The following is a 20,946-nucleotide window of genomic DNA, read 5'->3' as shown; positions in this document are numbered from 1 at the left end:
CTCCAATAGTACAGGAGAAACCTTTCCCATAAAACATCACCTGACTTGCACTAGCAGCTATGTTATATATGTAATTACATGTAGTTGCGGAATGTAATATGTTGGCTGGACGACACAGATGGTCAGATCACGTTTAAACCCACACCAACATAATGCGAAAATTGGGCTACTAACACATAGCCTATCGAGACATCTCTTAATAAATCATAATAAGAGCTTTGAGATAAGTTTGACTCCTGTCGAAGAAATTCCGCAGAATATATCAAACAGAATCCATCTACTGAATAAGAAAGAGGCTTTCTGGATGTACAGATTGCGCTCTCTACATCCGAACGGCCTCAATGATAGACCGGAGAACATATAGAACATCGAATTAGATCAGGACAGCGTTGCTGACCAATAGAAATATATAGAAAGAATAGAATATATGGTAACCCAGGCTAGATATATTTTTTATGATATATTCTTGGGTTTGCCCATAAACCCCTGACTAGTGAAGCCAGCATCATGATGACATCCACAGCTTAGAGGTAAATGCCAATGAGAGAAACACAATAGACCCTGGAGTGTGGACTACACGAGTTCAATCCCTGTAGAAAAAACTAACTTATCTAAAAAGTTCCCACAGCAATTAAAGACATAGAACTCACAATGTGATTAGATTAATGTAATATGATTATTCTTTTTTTTTATTTATTTTATTTTTTTTTTTTTGTGTTGTGTTTTCTCTCATAAGAAAATTTTTCTGGTAAAATAAGTATAATATAATAGTCCTAATATGATCATTGAATATATGTTGTATGTGTGGATAATGCTATAGATTTACATTTTTTTATACATCCACTCATGCTGTATACACGCAAATCAATGTTTGTAATGTTTTTTATGTGTGTGTGTGTTTTTCACCATATATTTTATCATGTATTGCAAATATACTTGTAACAAAAAAAGAAACAAGGATAAGCTAAAGCTGCATACTGAAAACCACCAAGCAGCAATTAAGCTAATGAAGAACCGCCAGGTCTTGACCATTTAACATAATTAATTTATTCAAGTGAACCTATATAGACTATATAACTCTAACAGACTGTAAAGCAATATCTTACCTGAGGAAGGCTATTCTGTACAAATATATAGCCGAAACGCGTTGTTCTATGTATCTTTTTTTATGATGATTTTTATCTAAGTAAATTTCTGAAGACTTTTAATACCTCTGCCTGGTGCCTGTCTCCTGGGAGCGCTGAACAGACTGGATGATTCCTTTCATTTTCTTCTGACCTTCATTCCACGGTCCCCTGGCTGAGAGATCCGTTGTATCCAGACTATAGCTGCACATCAAGGAGTCAAGGCATCTCAGTCAGACCTAAGAGGTCGATACGCTATGCCACAAGCTACATCAAAGGTGAGCAAATTAGCTTCTGAAAATTTGCTGAACCTAATAATCTGCACTTAGATCTGCGCCTGTGTTTTCTGTCTTTTCCCCTCTCCTAGACGCTATAGCCTTGGGGTCATATACCTCTGAGCTTTGTCATGGCTAGGAACTGAATTACAGACAAAGGGAGGACAACAAAAGGGTACCTCTTCTGGTCACATACAACCCCCACATGAACATCCTAAGGAAAATTGGTGCTGATCTCCAACCCAAATTCCACAGAGACCACAAACTGAAAGAAATATTCCCAGAAATACCACTTCTCTCCTACAAATTGCCCCCTAAGTTAAGGAATTTCCTTGTCGGAAGTGTCCTCTCATCACCATCAGTGAGGGGCACATTCCCATGTAAAAACAAAAAATGCAAAACTTGTACCCACATATTACCATCAAATACAGTCTGCATACCTAACACAAATCAGGACTACAAAATCATGGATGTCTTTTCATGTACATCCTCCAATGTGGTGTACATGATACAATGTACAAAGTGCCCAGAAGGAGTTTATATTGGAGAAACTATGCAAAGACTGCAAACCAGAATGAATTTACACAGACACACAATTAAGAATGAACTGGATACACCTGTGGGAAAACATTTCTCTGGCCGGGGACACTGTATGAAAGATCTAAAAGTTTTAATACTAAAAGGTCACTTCAAGGGCAACAGAGAAAGAAAAATTTGGGAATTCAAATTTATAAGGATGTTCAATTCACTGACAACAGGACTAAATATAACACCGGGCTTTATGAGTCACTATATGGACATAATTCACACCTTCAGATAATTAAACATTACCAAGGCCTCTCATTTTGCAACAAAAAAAAACTAATTAGCTCTCCCTAACTTATCAGTAGGAGGCATCACAACTTACACCTCATGAACAAATGTCTTGTAACATCTCTCAAATGCTGTGCCTTTTGTCTTATGAATTCATTTGTAATCTTGCCTGAAGAAGGAGCCTCTGTGCTCTGAAAGCTTGCATATATATATATTTTTTTTTTCTGGTTAGCCAATAAACGTATCACCACAGGAATACTTCTGTCATTTTTGGCATAAAAGTATTTACATCGATTTTTCTGGCTAACACGGTACCACAATATTACTTTGTATTGTACATCATCATGGTTAGGAGGAAATGGTCTTTTACATGTCCACATCTGAGGGACTGAGGGCTGGCTGTTGTGTTTAGATGGGGTTGAGAAGGGTGTCCCCGGCAAACTGCGGGTCTGTGAGGAAGATGCAGGCGGACATGTTATGTTGCCTAAATCCAAAGGTGGTGCTCTCGATGTCGGAGAGCGCTCTACACCAGCAGGTGTTTCCACTTCCTAATGAACTGACGACCTGCCAATCACACTGGCTGTTGCGGGTAAAGAGGTGGCAAGTCTGTGTCCAAAAACATGTGTGACTGCTGTCCCCCCAGTGACAGAGGATGAAGAGGCTGCGGATGCACAAGATGGGGCAGACGGTGGTTGGCCCGGCCCGCTAGGCCGCATTGCAGCACAGTGAGCTTCCCACTGTAACTTATGCTTCATATCCATGTGACGGTTCATGCATGAAGTACTCAAACTATGGATTTTTTGGCCTCTACTTAGCTTTTGGTGACAAATGTTACAGATAACATGAGTTGGGTCATCCTTATCGATCTCAAAAAATGCCCAGGCTATGCAAGGCTTAGAGCCCATGCGACCTGAAGAGCCTCCACGACTTGTGGTCATAGGCCGAGTTGTGGTTGAGGATGCAGTTGTTGACGTGCTTCCAGTACTCCGTCTCTGTCCAGGAAGGCGCAACCTAACCTCGTCGTCAATAGCATCCTCCTCCACCTCCTCTGCTGACCTCATCGACTGGCTGACTGTGGGTTCACAGTAAGTGGAATCTCCAACCTCGTTATCATCACCCTGTGTGTTCTCACACCTGTTGTCCTCAGAGCCAACCTCTTCCTGCCCTGACCAAAATGTCAAGTTGTCGCTTCAATCAGGTATCTGAGTCTCATCATCGTCTTCCTGATTGTCTCCACCAACAGGAGTTACAGTTTGGGAATGAGGGTCTACATTATGCTCAGAACCTTTTTCATCTGGGCCTGGATCCGACTCATAAACATCCTGGGCATCAGTGCAGATCATTTCCTTATCTGTATTCACAGAAGCTCTGGAGCAGACCTCTGATTCCCAGGCTATAGTATGAGCAAACAGCTCTGCAGACTCAACCATCTGTGTTACCCCATACTCAGACGGGCAGCTGGAGACTTGGGAGCTGTGAAGAAGCAAGTGCGATTGGGGTGACACCTCTGAGGACTGGAGTATTTGTGATGTTGAAGTTGAGGTGGAGGAGAGCCAACTTGAAGGAGCACTTGATATCCATTGAAGCACCTGCTGTTTTTGTGCCTCATCTGGAATTTGTAGCGATGGGCGTGTCCGTAATAAAGGGATTGTATAACATTGTCCACGAAAAGAAGTAGACATCTTAGTTTGGCTGGGAGATGATCTTTCTTCTGCAGATGTTACTCACCCCCCACCGCGGGGGGCTCGACCCACCAGCGGACAGGCACCAGTATTGGGACAGGGGGCTGGCCGTCAGGGTCCACCGCAGCTCTGGCACAAACCCGGCGACACGGAGGTCGCATGGGCAGGAACAGACTGGCGGTGTCGGCTTCGCACTCCAGCGTAGTCCCTCTGCCCGCTCGCGTCCGTAACCACAAAGGGACGCGCAAGCGTCTTTTCTTCCCAGGGCTGTTCCCCACACCCAGCAGGAACGTGGGGGAGCTCAGGTCGGCCTTCCACTGTACTCCCTTACCTCCCTCGCCCTCTTTCCTTCTCCATTCTCCATCTAACCACTCGGCTCTGTAGTGTCCGCTCTCCCTCCAGCTCTCTCCTTCTCACAGGTGGACTACCGCGTGTATTCACACTGTGGCAAATCTTTTGGGCCCAGGCATAAGAAGTTGTCGAGGTAATGGATAATATGTGGCCCCTTAGAAACGTCCAATACAACCCTTTCGAGGAAGCAACTAAATGCCTCAAATTGTGAGCAGGATCTGGAGCACCCCATGGGCAAACAGTGATCTATATAGTATGCTCCTTACCAGAAGCAGCCCAATAGGTGGACACTATTCGGAGGCACAGGTAGTAAGTAACCGGAACGCCGCTTCAATGTCTGTTTTGGCCATTAGGATGACCTTTCGCAACTTCTTGATCCGCCTGATTGCCTTGTCAAAGGATGTACAGTATATACTACTGTACTTGGTTCCGCGTCGATGTTGTCGTTTACTGACCTGCCCCTTGGATATGACAAATGGTGGATTAGTCCGAATGTATTGGGTTCCTTTTTTGGCACAACTCACAACGGGGATACCACTATGTCTTGTAAGGAAAGTGTTCTGAATGGAACCGCCATTCTACCTAAAGATATATATTTTTTAATTTTCTTGTCACGACATCTGGGTGTTGGTAGGCTGATTTTAGATTTTTACTCCAGCCTTTCTTGATTTTAGAAGGGCATGACATACCTATTTCTGTGTCTCCCCCTCCTTTTACTCCTCCACCTCTTTTCTTTTCGCATGACTATATGTACTTGTCACTTTTCCATGTGTTAGTTGTGTCTTCTGAGCAGTTTGTCAGCTTTTGGACACCTTTGAAGTGTTTTCTATGTGTTTTCTATGTGTTGTTATGTGTTTTTGTTTGCCTGCCATTGGTTTTAATGGTGTTCAAAGGTGTTCGTCGAACAGTTCGACGAACAGTTCGTCGAACACACGGGTGTTCGACGAACCGAACCGAACTCGAACACTACGGGGGTGGCTCAACACTACTCTCTGACTACCTTTTGATGTTTGGTTTGTCTGGAGTTGCAGACCGTGACATCGGCGCTGACTGGGCACAGAGCTCACGTGTCATAACAACTGCATGAGAGACCCAGGAATGCGAGTGCTGAAAGCGTTGCAACGGTGCTGGAATGGGGGGTGAATAAAAAGGTTTTTATTTTATGGACACCAAATATTCTGACCGAGAAGGTGTTGTCCAAGTAGCAATCCTTTTAACCTGTTATTTTTTAGTACATTTTATTTTTTAGTTTGACAATATTCAATCTTCAACCAAAGAAAAACCTTATTTCAGGAAACCAAAAACGTTAGGGTGAGAGGCTGCTACACATAGGTTCACATCCAGAAATCAACATGATATAAAAGCAGGGATGTTTTTTTTTAAAAGTGAAAAATAAAAGGCCAAGTGCCTTTACTAAATAGAATGGGATTAGAAAATCTAGGTAGAATCACATCATAAAGCAAGCAACTGCAATTGGCCCTGTAGTCAGAGTAATGAAGCCCACTGAAAATTATTTTAACCAACCCCCTAATTTTGGTAGATAACAGTTGTGTTTAAGGTTCAGGATTATAGATATTTCTCCTTTTTAAAGAATGCATTGCGACTCTCAAAACATAAAAATCACTCTTTCACTGATACACAAGCCTTGAATTCAGAATTTGATTTTATTTGCTAAATTAGCAATGAAGGGTTCAATACTGCCCTTCTTGCTTGCATTGTGTTAAAAATGCATCTATTTAGGTGATGTTACTGCAGGATCAACGATCATTCAATTCACATTCACAGTTACATTGAGTGGATATACAGTACATCTACAGCAGTTCCCTGTATGTCTTTTGAATCTTTGGATTAGTATTCACAGATTGAGACTATAATTTTAATTTGGTACATCACCATTGAGGTAGTACCCACAACTACATCAGGCATTTTTCTCTCCCTAAGCAGTGTGTTTGGTCCTCCTATCCCTACATAGAACAAGTGTAAAATGATGTCCATTGGCCAGCCCTAATATTTTATATTGGCTGTGATATCCCCCTTCACCCCTGATTGGCTGGGCTAGATTATTTAACTGATTGCTTAATTTTTGCATTGACATAGTAATATGCAAGCTTGTTTTAGCAGGATGAGGTGTATATTTAAATTAAACCATTTATTTTAAAATATATTATACTGAAAAACAGAGAAAAAAATGTGCAGATTAATTGCGATAAAGGAAAATTCTTTTTTTTGTGTGTTTTGATTTTAAAACAATAATTCTGAAGTAAAAATTATAGCAGTTTGATACTACAAGTCAGTATGATAACAGCAATACCAAACGTTTTGTTTTATTGTTGAAACAGTAAAAAAATGTTAAATTGGTAAAATCATAAAAAATGGTTTGTGTCGCAATTTTCCAAGACACATAACATTTTCATTTTTCTCAGTGGAGCTGGTTGACAGCCTATTTTTTACAAGGTAAGATGATGTTTTTATTTATACAATTTTGAGGCACGTATAATGTTTTAATAACTTATTGACTTTTTTGGCATAGTATATATGGCTAAAAAAAACAATTGATTCTGGAATTTCAATGTATTTATCTCTTTATTAATTTAACTGTATGGAATAATTAGTTTTATATTTTGATAGAGAATACTTTTATAAACGCAGTGAGTCCAAACATGTTTATTTTTCTATTTTATTATTTGTAATGGAGGAAAAGTGAATGATTTGAATTAGAATTTTTTTTATATTTTAGCCTTCCTGGTGGACCTTCCCCATGCGATCGCTTGTTCTACAGTGTATACTAAAACACCAAACTATTACAGTGTATGTTAAAAATCAAAAGAATAAAAAATGTACTCAAAGGGAATCATACTGTATGGGGAAGAATGTAATGGGGAGGCTTTATACTGCGTATGGGGGAATTTAATGTGGAGGTTTTATACTCAGTGTGAAGGTAAGACCTTTGGGTACATCATATTGTGTGTGGAGGAATGAACTGTGGAGGCTTCATACTGTATGGGGAAAGGTACTATGGGAATATCATACAGTGTGAGGGGAATTTATTGTTGGGATATCATACTGTATGTTGGAGAATGCACTGTGGTGACATCATACTGTGTGTGGGAGAATGTGCAGTGGGGGCATCATACTGTGTGTGGGAGAATGTGCAGTGGGGGCATCATACTGTGTGTGGGAGAATGTGCAGTGGGGCATCATACTGTGTGTGGGGAATGTACTGTGGGGCATCATACTGTGTGTGTGGGAATGTACTGTGAGAATATCATACTGTGTGTGGGGGAATGTATTGTGAGGACATCATACTGTATGTTGGAGAATGCACTGTGGGGACATCATACTGTGTGTGGGAGAATGTGCAGTGGGGGCATCATACTGTGTGTGGGGGAATGTACTATGGAGACATCATACTGTGTGTGAGAGAATGCACTGTGGGGACATCATACTGTGTGTGGGAGAATGCACTGTGAGGACATCATACTGTGTGTGGGAGAATGTGCAGTGGGGGCATCATACTATGTGTGTGAGAATGTACTGTGAGGACATCATACTGTATGTGGGGTAATATACTGTGGGACATCATACTGTGTTTATAGAATGTACTGTGGGGGCATCATACTGTGAATGGGGATGTGAATGGGGAATCTACAATGAACCTTGAAATGTACTGTGGGGACATCATAATATGTGTAGGAATGTACTGTGGAGGTATCATCTAATATAACCATAGATGTGTCCCTCTGTCTTTAGCCTCTATAAACTGCGGAGTCTGGCTCCAGACAGAAGAAAACATCTGCCGTTACGGGTGAGAGGAATGAGGACATGGCCAGGGTGAAGGACTGTGGTGCCGGAGATCGTGGTATGCGGAAACGTTCACTGCATACCGCTATCTCCTGCGCCATTAGGACACAAGCCTCGCTCTCCGGCGAGTCTGGAGGAGGAGTGTGGCGCTGGAGTTCGCACATGCGCTCAACGCAATCTCCGGCGCCATTATGTTGAAAACAAATTTGCAGTGTGCAAATTTGTCTTCAACAAAATGGTGCCAGAGATCGCGCAATGCACAGGCGTGAACCCCGGCTCCACATTCCACCTTCAGACTCGCCGGAGATCGAGGACGTGCTGCAAGGGAGAGGGGAAAAGGTGAGTAGGAATGTATTATTTTTTTGTATGGATGGGGGCAGCACATAACAGGATGGGGGAGCACATGACAGGATGCGGGCAGCACAATTACCAGGATGGTAGGCAGTACAAATACCAGGATTGGGGGCAGCACATAACAAAATGGGGGCACAGGATGGGAGCAGCACATAACGGGATGGAGGAGCACATGACAGGATGGGGGCATAGGATGGGGGCAGCACAAATACCGGGATGGGAGGAAGCACATAATGGGATGGAGGAGCACATGACAGGATGGGGGCACAAAATGGGTGCAGCACAAATAGCGGGATGGGGCAGCACAAATACCAGGATGGGGGCAGCACATAACAGGATAGGGGTACTGGATGGGGGGCAGCACATAACAGGACTGGGAAGCAGTATGGTGACGCACATAACGGGATGGGGGTGACCACAACAGGATTTGGAAGCAGGATGGGGGCGCACATAACCGGATGGGGGTGACCATAACAGGATTGAGAAGCAGGATGGGGGCAGCACATAATGGGATGGGGCAGCGGATAACAGGATGGGGGCAAACATAACAGGATTGAGAAGCAGGATGGGGGAAGCACATAATGGGATGGGGCAGCGCATAACAGGATGGGCAGCGCATAACGGGATGGGGTGCACATAACAGAATGGGGGTGCAGGATGGGGCAGCACATAACAGGATTGGGGAACAGGATGGGGGCACACATAACAGGATTGGGGAGCAGGATGGGGGTAGCACATCACAGGATGGGGCGCAGGATGGGGGCACAAGATAGGGGCAGCACATAACAGGATGGAGTCGTCAGATGGGGGCACAAGATAGGGGTAGCACATAACAGGATGAGGACGCAGGATGCAGGCAGCACAATTACCAGGATGGGGGCAGCACAAACACCTGGATGGGGGCAACACAAACACCTGGATGGGGGCAGCACAAATACCTGGATGGGGGCAACACAAATACCAGGATTGGTGCAGCACAAATACCAGGATGGCGGCTGCATATAACAGGATGGGGGGCAGCACAAATGCCAGGATGGGGGCTGCACATAACAGGAAACGGGCTGCACATAACAGGATGGGAGACCATATACTAATAAAAATGCTCGCCACCCGGGCATAGAACGAGTTCAATAGCTAGTACTATATATGAAAGGATGTACTCTAGAGGCTTCATACTGTTTGGCAGGAATGTGCTGTAGGGCATCATACTGTATGTGGGGAGTTGTACTATCAAAACATAATAATGTGTGTGGGGAATGTACTGTGGGGACATTACACTGTATGGGAGGATTGTATTGTAAAGCATCATACTGTATTTGGTGGCACTGAAGGGACCATATAACATTACCATGATGTGTTGGAACACTAATGAGCTTCACTACTAGCAATATTTATGTGTTGGCTCATATGAAAAAAACTAGGAAAGGTTAGGATAATGGATTAAAATTATTATAATTTAAAGTTGGAAGATATGCATATGTTATAACTATATATCCTGTATATATATATATATATATATATATATATATATATATATATACCGTATATTCCGGCGTATAAGACGACCTGGTGTATAAGACGACCCCCCTACTTTCCTGTTAAAATATAGAGTTTAGGATATATTCACCGTATAAGACTACCCCTTTTCCAACGCATACCAAACACCGGTAAAAATTTTAAAAAAACAGATTTGAATTTAACATGGTCCTTTTTTAATTTAAATTCTTATGACATGCAGGTATATAGCAGGAAAACTGTCACTCATAAACATATTAAAATAGGGGGGACCCCACGTCATTTTTTGGGGGGGTCCCCCATTCTAATAGCTAGTAAAGGCTAGGTATTCAGCTGGGGGCTGATATTAGTAGCCTGGGAAGCTCCGTGGGTATTACCCTCTTCCCAGACTTCAAACATCTGCCCCAGCCGTCTGCTTAACCTCCGCTAGAGACTATAATGATGGTGGATCCCACGCCAATTTTCTTTTTAAAAAATCCTTTATTTTAACACTAAATGACAATTGAGGGGTTAATAAAGATGCAGTCCCTAAATTATTAATTTTGTAATTAATTTTTCCCAAAAATGTTGACGTGGGGCTTCGCCATATTTTTGTGTCCAGCCAGGTACAGCAGGCAGGAACGGGCTGCCCCCAACCACCAGCTGCCTATTTGTACCTGGCCGGACACAACAATATAGGGAAGCCCTTTTTTTTTTAATTATTTCATGAAATAATTAAAAAAAAAAATACGTGGGGCTTCGCCCTATTTTTGTGTCCAGCCAGGTACAACTAGGCAGCTGGGGACTGGAATCTGCAGCGCAGGGAGGCCCAAGCTTTCTGGGCCCCACCCGCTGCAAATTGCAGTCCGCAGCCACCCGGAAAATGGCGCGTTCATAGAAGCGCCATCTTCTGGCGCTGTACCCAACTCATCCAGGGCCCTGGTGCGGTGGCTCACTGGGTAATAAAGGGGTTAAGGCCAGCTTGGCATTATCAGCTGGCCCTAAGCCCGAAATTCATGGGGTCACGCCAATATTAGACATGAACACCATGAATTTCTAGTAAAGTAATTAAAAAAAACACAACACCCAGAATAAAGTCCTTTAATTGAAATAAAGACACAATTTTTTAATGTTCTAAATTAAACCATACTTACCATCACACCCATTCCAGCTGAAGCCAACGATCTCCTGCAATAAAAGTAAAATAATAAAGCAACCTCATCCTTACCTTTCCATGGTTCCCAGGACAGCTTCAGCTCTGCTACATTCACATGACAGGCTGCACCGCAGCAGAACGCTGCCGTTCAGCTTGCCATGCGGCAGACACTGAGAAGCGCAGGCATGCTTGTGCTCCTCAGTGTCTGACTGTGACGGCATCCAGATGAGCCGAGATCATGTCCAATGAACTCGGCTCACCTCATGCACGTCACTGACAGCGTGGGAAAATTCTCCTGCTCCCCGCATGCGCAGTAGAAGTTTCCCACGCTGTCAGTGACGGACGTCCAGGAGGTGAGCTGAGTTCATTGTCGGCTCATCTGGATGCCGTCACAGCCAGACACTGAGGAGCGCAAGCATGCCTGCGCTTCTCAGTGTCTGCGGGATGACAGGCTGGATGGCAGCTTTCTGCTGCGGTCCAGCCTGTCATCTCGATGTAGCAGAGCTGGAGCCGTCGTGGGAACCATGGAAAGGTAAGGATGAGGTTGCTTTATTATTTTTCTTTTATTGCAGGAGATCGTTGGCTTCAGCTGGAATGGGCGTGATGGTAAGTATGGTTTAATTTAGAACAATAAAGGAATGTGTCTTTATTTCAATTAAAGGACTTTATTCTGGGTGTTTGTGTTTTTTTTAACTTTGACTATGGGGTTAGTAATGGGGGTGTCTTATAGACGCCTCTCCATTACTAACCTGGGCTTGATGTCAGCTGGCATTATAAGCTGACATCAACCCCAGCCCTATTACCCCACTGCCACCGCTACAGGGCAGTGGGAAGAGCGAGGCTAAGTGCCAGAATTGGCGCATCCTATGGATGCGCCATTCCTGGGGCGGCTGACGGCTGGTGTTTGTAGCCTGGGAGGGGGCCAATATTCATGGCTCCCTTCCTGGGCTATTAATATCAGCCTCCAGCTGTCTGCCTAGCCTTTGCTAGCTATTAAAATAGGGGGGACCCCACGTCATTTTTTTGGGATCCCCCATTTTAATAGCTAGTAAAGGCTAGGTATTCAGCTGGGGGCTGATTTTAGTAGCCTGGGAAGCTCCGTGGGTATTACCCCCTTCCCAGGCTTCAAACATCTGCCCCAGCCGTCTGCTTAACCTCCGCTAGAGACTAAAATTAAGGGGAACCCCACGCCAATTTTTTTTTTAATAAATCCGTTATTTTAACACTAGATGACAAGTACAGTAACCAACACTATCACTGTACTTCATATATATGTGACTGACATGTTTCTATCTATCTAATCTATGTGTGAAGCTCTATTCTGTCTGTTATAAATTGTCGGGTACAGATGCTGAATTGCCGGCCGGCTTTTTTAAAGAGACAGTGCATGAAAACACTATTATTTTTTTAAATAAATCCTTTACACTAAATGACAAGTACAGTAAGCAACACTGTCACTGTACTTCATATATATGTGACTGACATGTTTCTATCTATCTAATCTATGTGTGAAGCTCTATTCTTTCTATTCTAAATTGTCGGGTGCCGGCTTATGCCGCTGCTGAATTGCCGGCTTTTCATATATTGTCACAGAAGCGATGCGAACTTCCCAGCTCCGGACACAGCGCAGCGCTTCTGTGACAAGTGAAAGCTGTCGGCACAGAAGCCCTGCGCTGTGTCCAGAGCTGGGAATACGCAGCGATGTGTCCGTTTCAGCACAGAAGCGCTGACCGTCTGGACCTACCGCCACCGTATCTTAACTCCCTCCACCTTATATTAACTCCGACATGGCAGGGATACGGCCACGGCAGCTTATTAACACCCCCAGAGTATCCCCGCATGTCAATTTCTGAAAGCTCAAAAGCATTACCGGCGTATAAGACGACCCCAGACTAGACAGAAGATTTTTCAGTCTTCAAAAGTCGTCTTATACGCCAGAATATACGGATATATATATATATATATATAGATATATATATATATGTGTATATATACATATATCACAATTTTAAGTTTTGCCTATGTTTTCTTGGATAAACTACTTTTACAATTTAAATCTGGTCTCAGTAGTATAATATAACATTTTGGAAAAAATATGCAACCTAAAATGCCAATATTTGATGAAATTATAGCAAAAATTTCTACAAGAACAGTATTTTTCCCAGTAACGCTCATATAGGATGAGATAAAAGCCACCCAGACACTGCACACAACCAACATGCTGAATGTGATGTTTTTAGCTTCATTAAAACTATCTGGTAAATTTCTAACCAAGAAAGCAACAATGAAACTAATCGCCGTAAGTAACCCCACATAACCAAGGAGTATGGAAAAGGCCAGCATTGACCCCTCATTACATTGAAAAATAATTTTCTCTTTAAATAAGTGAGTGTTCATTTCTGGGAATGGAGGAGAAGTAGACAACCAAATGATATTGAGTAAAAGTTGTATAAATGAACAGAAGAAGACCACACAGATTGCAGTTTTCACACCAATAAATTTCCTCCAGGAGCTTCCTGGTTTGGTGGCTTTGAAGGCCATGTAGACCATGATGGTTTTATCCAGAACACAAGAAATAGCTACTGAGAAGATGATCCCAAATGAAGTCTGTCGAAGCATACAGGTGATATGTGTAGGTTGATGAAGGAAAAAAAATACACAAAGGTAATTAAACATAATAGAAACCAGGAGAATAAAACTTAGGGACTGATTATTTGATTGAACAATTGGAGTGTACTTAAAAAAAATGAAAATGCCAAAAATTATAGCTGTCTTGAAAAAACAAATAGCAGAAATTACAGAAATTATTAGGGCCACAGGGTCGTTCTTGTAGGACAAAAATTCAATAGGTTTCGGTACACACTGATGAAGATCATTTGGCCATTGATCTTCTGGACATTTTTGGCATGATAGAATGTCTACAAAAGAAGAAAAAATGTAAACTTATAGACAACAGAGATCTGCCCAAAAAAAGAAAATAATAAAGTGTTGGTAATATTGGTGATAATCACATAATAGGCACAGACGTCAGTTAAAGAGGTACTCTCATGTACAATGGTCCTTGAATGTTTGCAAAGCCTTTTGAATTATTCATATTTCTGCATAAATGTGACCTAAAGCTGCATTAGATTTTAACTCTAGTCCTAAAAATGGATGAGAATCAAATCAAATAAATATGTACAAATGATTAGACTTTGTATTTTTTTTTATTGTGGACGATAATCTAATTACACATGTCTGAGTGCCAAAATATGTGAACCTTTGCTTTAAGATACTTCTGTGACCCCCTTGCGCAGGACTAACTGCATATAAGCATTTCTAATGTAAGTGTTTTTTTTTATACCTGTTGCATTATCATACTGCATGTGAACATGGTTGTTCATAAACAAATGAAAAATGAAATCAAAAACTTAATTTTTATTTTTTTTTATCAAAAATGTTAAAAGGCCTTATTGTAATATTCATGCATATTGCACATTTGCACATAAAAAATATATTATTTATATAACTGGAAACTTTAATATCATCAAACTGTATGTAAATATATTTTTTTCCAAAGAATCAAAAAAAATGAAAAGTTCATTTTTTTCTATATGAAATGGTAAATAAGGTTCACGGTGCTAAATTTACTGTTTGAATTCGCCACACGTATAATTTACATGTCTTTTACATAAGTACTTTGCACAACTGCAATATATCACATTTGTTTTTTGATTACTTGATGTTGGACAGAAGGCACATTGTTTCTGTTTTAGGCTGGTTGCATTGATGGTGGAGGCCGTGGGTATCGTAGCAGTGCCGGAGGAAGCCGTTGGTTCACTTTCTTTAGCATGCTGTTGGATCCTGTGGACAATGGCTTCCGCTCCATCATCTCTGGGTGTTACTTTTCTTTCTTCGATATATGGGCTAACCAGTGATTTTCCCAACTCCTCTATAAAAATTCTACTTTTATATAGTTTATTTTTGTTCCAATTTGGGTGTATTTCATGCCATAACACAAATGCATTGTATGCCGACACATGAAGAATGTTGTAAAAAACAGCCATTGGCCGCCGATTTGTTTTGCGTTTACAGGAGTAAGTGCCTATAAGTTGATCTAGAGTATCAACTGCTCCTGTTGTGGCATTGTAATGTAAAATCATGTCCAGCTTTCTGTCGTCTCGATCACTGATTGCACTATCATGGTGCATTGTGCACATCAGAAGGACCTGTTTGTGTTTTTTGGGAACGTAAGAAACTACTGTTGTATCCTTAGTAAAATAAAACATTTATATATATAATCGTCTTATCCCGTCTGTCTGTCTGTGTGTCTGTCTGTCCAGGAAATCCCGCATCGCTCATTGGTCCGGCAGCGGCCAATCAGCGCCGCGGGATTTCTGAAAAAAGATGGCGGCCGTTAGCGGCTGATCTGCGGGACGGAGCAGAGCGGCGATGCAGCCGGGAGATGAGCGCCGCGAGGCGCTCATCTCCCGGCCGGCAACAGCAGAAGGAACCCGACCGCCGGACCCATCTGCAGGACGGAGATGCAGCCGGGAGATGAGCGGCGCGAGGTGCTTATCTCCCGGCCGGTATCAGCGGAAGGACCGCCGGCGCCGCTGACCTCCATGCGGAAGGGAGGACCGGGGAGCAGCGCTGCGGGTCGGGATACTTCTGCTGCGAGCGCCCGCTATGTCCCGGGTTCTCGCAGCATAAGTACCCGCACAGGCAGCGCCGCTCCCCGGTCCTCAGCAAGACGATTCGATGATTGGTCGCGGTCTTCGGACCCGACCAATCACTGATCTTAGTGCAAAACTTAAACACCGCTGTGCTGATTGGTTGCCGACGCTGCCCGCGACCAATCACAGATTTGGGCGCCACATTTAAATATCGGCCGCGACCAATCAGCACAGCGGTGTTTAAGTTTGGCAGCAAGATCAGTGATTGGTCGCGGGCCAAGTCCGCGACCAATCAACGATTTATGCGGCACATTTAAATAGCGGCCGCGACCAATTGGACCCGCAGCGCTGCTCCCCGGTCCTCCCTTCACTCCCTAGCCGCATGGATGTCAGCGGCGCTGCCTGTGCGGGTACTTCTGCTCCGAGAACCCGGGACATGAGCGGGCGCTCGGAGCAGAAGTATCCGGACCCGCAGCGCCGCTCCCCGGTCCTCCCTTCACACCCTAGCCGCTGATGTCCCCACAGTATCCGCATGGTGTTACAAAGGTCCGGACATTTGTGTTAAAAAACGCTGATTGGTCACTGGCGCTGCCCGCGACCAATCACCGATTTCGGCGCCAAATTTAAATATCGGCCGCGACCAATCACCGATCTTGGCTCCACATTTAAACACCGCTGTACTGATTGGTCGCGGACGCTATTTAAATGTGCCGCCCAAATCGGTGATTGGTCGCGCACAGCATCGGCGACCAATCAGCACAGCGGTGTTTAACTTTAGCGCCAAGATCACTGATTGGTTGCGTGTGGAGAGCGCGACCAATCAGCGAATTGTATTGGTGAGGAGCGGGGAGCGGAATCGTATTAGTGAGGACCGGGGAGCGCCGCTGCCTGTGCGGATACTTCCACTCCGAGAAGCTGGGACATGAGCGACTGCTCGCAGTAGAAGTATCCCGACCAGCAGCGCCGCTCCCCGGTCCTCCCTTCACACCCTAGCCGCTGATGTCCCCACAGTATCCGCATGGTGTTACAAAGATCCGGACATTTGTGTTAAAAATAGCTGATTGGTCGCTTGCGCTTCCCTTGACCAATCACCAATTTGGACGCCAAATTCAAATATCGTCTGTGACCAACCAGCACAGCGGTGTTTAAATGTGGAGCCAAGATCGGTGATTGGTCGCGACCGATATTTAAATTTGGCGCCCAAATCGGTGATTGGTCGCGGGCAGCGCCAGCGACCAATCAGCGATTTTTAAAACAAATGTCCGGACCTTTGTAACACCATGCGGATACTGTGGGGACATCAGCGGCTAGGGTGTGAAGGGAGGACTGGGGAGCGGTGCTGCGGGTCGGGATACTTCTGCTGCGAGCAGTCGCTCATCTCCCGACTTCTCGGAGTGGAAGTATCCGCACTGGCAGCGGCGCTCCCCGGTCCTCACTAATACGATTCCGCTCCCCGCTCCTCACCAATACGATTCGCTGATTGGTCGCACTCTCCACACGAGACCAATCAGTGATCTTGGCGCTAAAGTTAAACACCACTCTGCTGATTGGTCGCGGCCGCTGCCCGCCACCAATCACCGATTTGGGCGCCACATTTAAATAGCGGCCGCGACCAATCACCGATCTTGACGCGACATTTAAACACTGCTGTGCTAATTGGTCGTGGACGCCAGCCGCGACCAATCAGCGAGCTTGGCGCCAAATTTAAACAGCGCTCTGCTCATTGGTCGCGGATGCCAGACGCGTCCAATCAGCGAGATTGGCGCCAAATTTAAACAATGCTCTGCTGATTGGTCGCGGCTGCTGCCCGCCACCAATCACCGATTTGGGCGCCACATTTAAATAGCGGCCGCGACCAATCACCGATCTTGCCGCGACATTTAAACACTGCTGTGCTAATTGGTCGCGGACGCCAGCCGCGACCAATCAGCGATTTTGGCGCCAAATTTAAACACCGCTCTGCTGATTGTTCGCGGCCGCCATCCGCTACCAATCAGCGAGATTGGCGCCAAATTTTAACAACGCTCTGCTGATTGGTCGAGGCCGGCGACCGCGACCAATCAGCAGAGCGATGCAGAGCGGGGTTTTAATTTGGTCCCAAAGTCGCTGATTAGTCGCGGCTGATGGCCGCGACCAATCAGCAGAGCGTTGTTTAAATTTTGCGCCAAAATCTCTGATTGGTCGCGGCCGGCGGCCTTGACCAATCAGCAGTATTGCCGCCAAATTTAAACACCGCTCTGCTGATTGGTCGTGACTAATCAGCGATTTTGGTGCCAAATTTAAACACGCTCTCCAGTCCTCACTAACACAGTTCGCTGATTGGTCGCGGCCGCCGCCCGCGACCAATCACCAATATTGCCGCCAAATTTAAACACCGTTTTGCTGATTGGTCGCGGTAGCCGAACGCGACCAATCAGCAATTTTGGTGCAAAATTTAAACACCGCTCTGCTAATTGCGCCCGGTCAGCCGCATACCTATTCTAGAATACCCGATGCATTAGAATCGGGCCACCATCTAGTAGAACTATAAACGTCTCTCTTACTGAGGATGCCATGGGGAAGTTCTGGATTATTTTTTTAGTGCTTTTTTCAGGTCAGCATTACACAGTAATAGAACCAGCTAACACAAGGAAAATAAGAAAATCTTTTCATTTACAATGGGAAATGATGACAACTGAATTGAAATATTTCTATACGAACGGTAAATAAGATATAGCGAAAAAATGTTGCACATAACTATACCAGAAGCGAATCCATCTGCTGTATCATAATTTGAAAATGTATGTGTTAGAACCCTCCTGTTTGTTTTTTCCATCTTGTGTTTTGCGGTCATGAGACAATCTGCCTTTATATTCCAGCTCCGCCCTTTTGGCTGTGCTGGACTTCAGTGTTTGACTGTTTCTCTAGCCTGGTGCTTTGGTGACTTTCTCTGTCAGTTCGCTTGGTCATTCTGGGACCTCTAGTACCTTTTTTTCAGTTTGTCTTTTTGTGTTCTGCAACAACTTCTCTGTTTAGGAGGTGTCCCATTTTTGTCCCAGTCCTTAGTTCTTTTAGGGACCCCTCCCTTAATGCTATAGGTCTTTGTTCTGACTAGCCAAGGACTAAGACGTGTCTGTTTGCTAGGAACAGGCAGCCCGCTACATCGTAGGGATTCAGCTTAGGCTTACTGTAGGGACAGCTTTCCCCTATCTTCCCTTAGTACTTGTTGCAGATCATAACAGTATGTATGTGTAAATCTGCACGGACCAAAATGACCGAGATAAATTAATGAATAGTAGTAGATGCAATATATAGTCCAAAATTCGATTATAGCTCCTTTATTTTACTCAAAAAATGGCTGGAGATTAGAATAAATGGCTATTGGTCATTTTTGTCTGATCAGTACAAGTGTAAAAAAAAACATGAAGCAAAAAGTAAAAAATAAAAAACTTATAGTAAGAACCCCTCAAATGAGGAAAAGTCAATTTACCTCAAGTTTCAGAACCACATAATGAATATTTAAAAAAATATAAAATTTTAAATTCGGTCATTTTTATCCGAACAGAAGAGCATGATTAAGAAGCCCTCCTACTCAGCACTCACTACCTGTATTAATTGCACTTGTTTGAACTCGTTACCTGTATAAAAGACACCTGCCCACACTCTCAATCAATCACATTCCAACCTCTCCGCTATGGCCAAAACCAAAGAACTGTCTAAGGACACCAGGGACAAAATTGTAAACCTGCACAAGGCTGGTATGGGCTACTGCTTAATAGGCAAGCAGCTTGGTGAGAAGTCAACAACTGTTGGCTCAATTATTAAAAAATGGAAGAAGCACAATATATCTGTCAATCTTCCTTGGTTTGGGGCTCCATGCAAGATCTCACCTCATGGGGAGAGGATGATTCGGAGAAACGTCAGGAATAAGCCCATAACTACATGGGAGGACCTGGTTAGTGACCTGAAGAGAGCTGGGACCACAACCTCAAACATTACCATTAATAACACAGTACGCCGTCAGTCATGGATTAAAATCCTGTAGGGTATACAAGGTCCCCCTCGCATGCCACCACATGTCCAAGCCCGTTTGAAGTTCACCAATGACCATGTCAAAAGGAAAACTAGATGATGGTGCAGTCTTTGCCACCGAGGGAGATCAAGGTGCAGGAACTTTAGGTTGCTTGGAAGTAAAATTGTTTTATTCACACTAATATAAAACAAATAAAAATTATATACACAACGAGTTTTGGCTGTTTGCAGCCTTCTTCAGGTGTATGGAAAAAATCAATTTGACCTTCTTTTATAGCCCTTTGCCAGAGTAAGAGAGGGAGGGGTTACAAAAGAGGAAGAGGAGGAGTGCTTCATTCTGCATTGTTGTCAGTTTTTTTCATATATATAAACAAAAAACATAAAAACATATAAATATTATATATAAAATAACAAATAGCAAAACCTTTCTTTGTAAGAAACATGTCAATCTGATTAACATCCCATTATCTAGAAAACTAAAAATACAGATCTGTTCTTTATGTGTTAAATAATATTGAATAATAAATAAATTAAATGAAAAAAAAACATATACACATAAGTATATATTTATATATACAGTATATATTTATATATATATAAAATTTAGGGAAGAAAAAAAGATATATGCATGTGTATAAAAAAATATATAGATACAACACTTGTGGGAAAAGATACATAAACGGGGAATGTTTATATATACATTGGTACTTTGCTATTTAGCTATTTAGATGTAGGACTTTACATTACAAATACTCATATTTCTAGAAAAAACAGAGATTCATAATAAAATAGGGATCCATAATAAAAATTATTTGTAATGATGATCAAACTTGTTCTAGTTTTATCCTTCAGACCATCTGGAAATAAACATCGCAATTTAAATATCCAAAATGATTCTTTAGAATTCAATGTCTCTTTTTCTATTTAGTGATTCTATATTGATTTGTTCCAGTGGTGTAAGTTTGACCACATCAAAGTTTTTATTGTGCTTCATCACTATATGTCTAGATAGACTTTGTTTGAAAAAAACATTTGCTACATTATGTAATGCTTGTGCTCTGCAGTGTCTCTTAAGGATGACAAACTGGATGGCAGCGTTCTGCTACCATCCAACCTGCCATCTCAATGCCGTCCCAGTGTGGGAGAATTCTCCTGCTCAAGCGGTGACGTCATTTGCCGGCACCTCATGCGCAGGAGAATTCTCCCACACTGTCAGTGACGTGCATGAGG

At 43.3% G+C, this 20,946-nt stretch overlaps 1 protein-coding gene across 1 annotated transcript in view; it reads right to left on the bottom strand.

Annotated features, from left to right (window-relative positions):
- Positions 1–8,273: 8,273 nt before the first annotated feature.
- Positions 8,274–20,946, bottom strand: part of LOC141219273 (vomeronasal type-2 receptor 26-like) — a 29,053-nt gene continuing 16,380 nt past the window's right edge. The window contains exons 3-5 of the mRNA XM_073666073.1: positions 13,850–13,968; positions 13,269–13,786; positions 8,274–8,364 (exon numbers count right to left, since the gene is read on the bottom strand). Of these exons, the coding sequence (XP_073522174.1) occupies positions 8,274–8,364; positions 13,269–13,786; positions 13,850–13,968 (728 nt within the window). The remainder of the gene's footprint in view (positions 8,365–13,268; positions 13,787–13,849; positions 13,969–20,946) is intronic.

Source organism: Phyllobates terribilis, unplaced genomic scaffold (genome assembly GCF_046119375.1).
Source record: "Phyllobates terribilis strain yellow unplaced genomic scaffold, ASM4611937v1 Scaffold_1__5_contigs__length_1240528914, whole genome shotgun sequence".
Taxonomy (NCBI): domain Eukaryota; kingdom Metazoa; phylum Chordata; class Amphibia; order Anura; family Dendrobatidae; genus Phyllobates; species Phyllobates terribilis.
The sequence above is the reverse complement of the archived record's forward strand: the minus strand, read 5'-3'. Positions and strand labels throughout refer to the sequence as shown.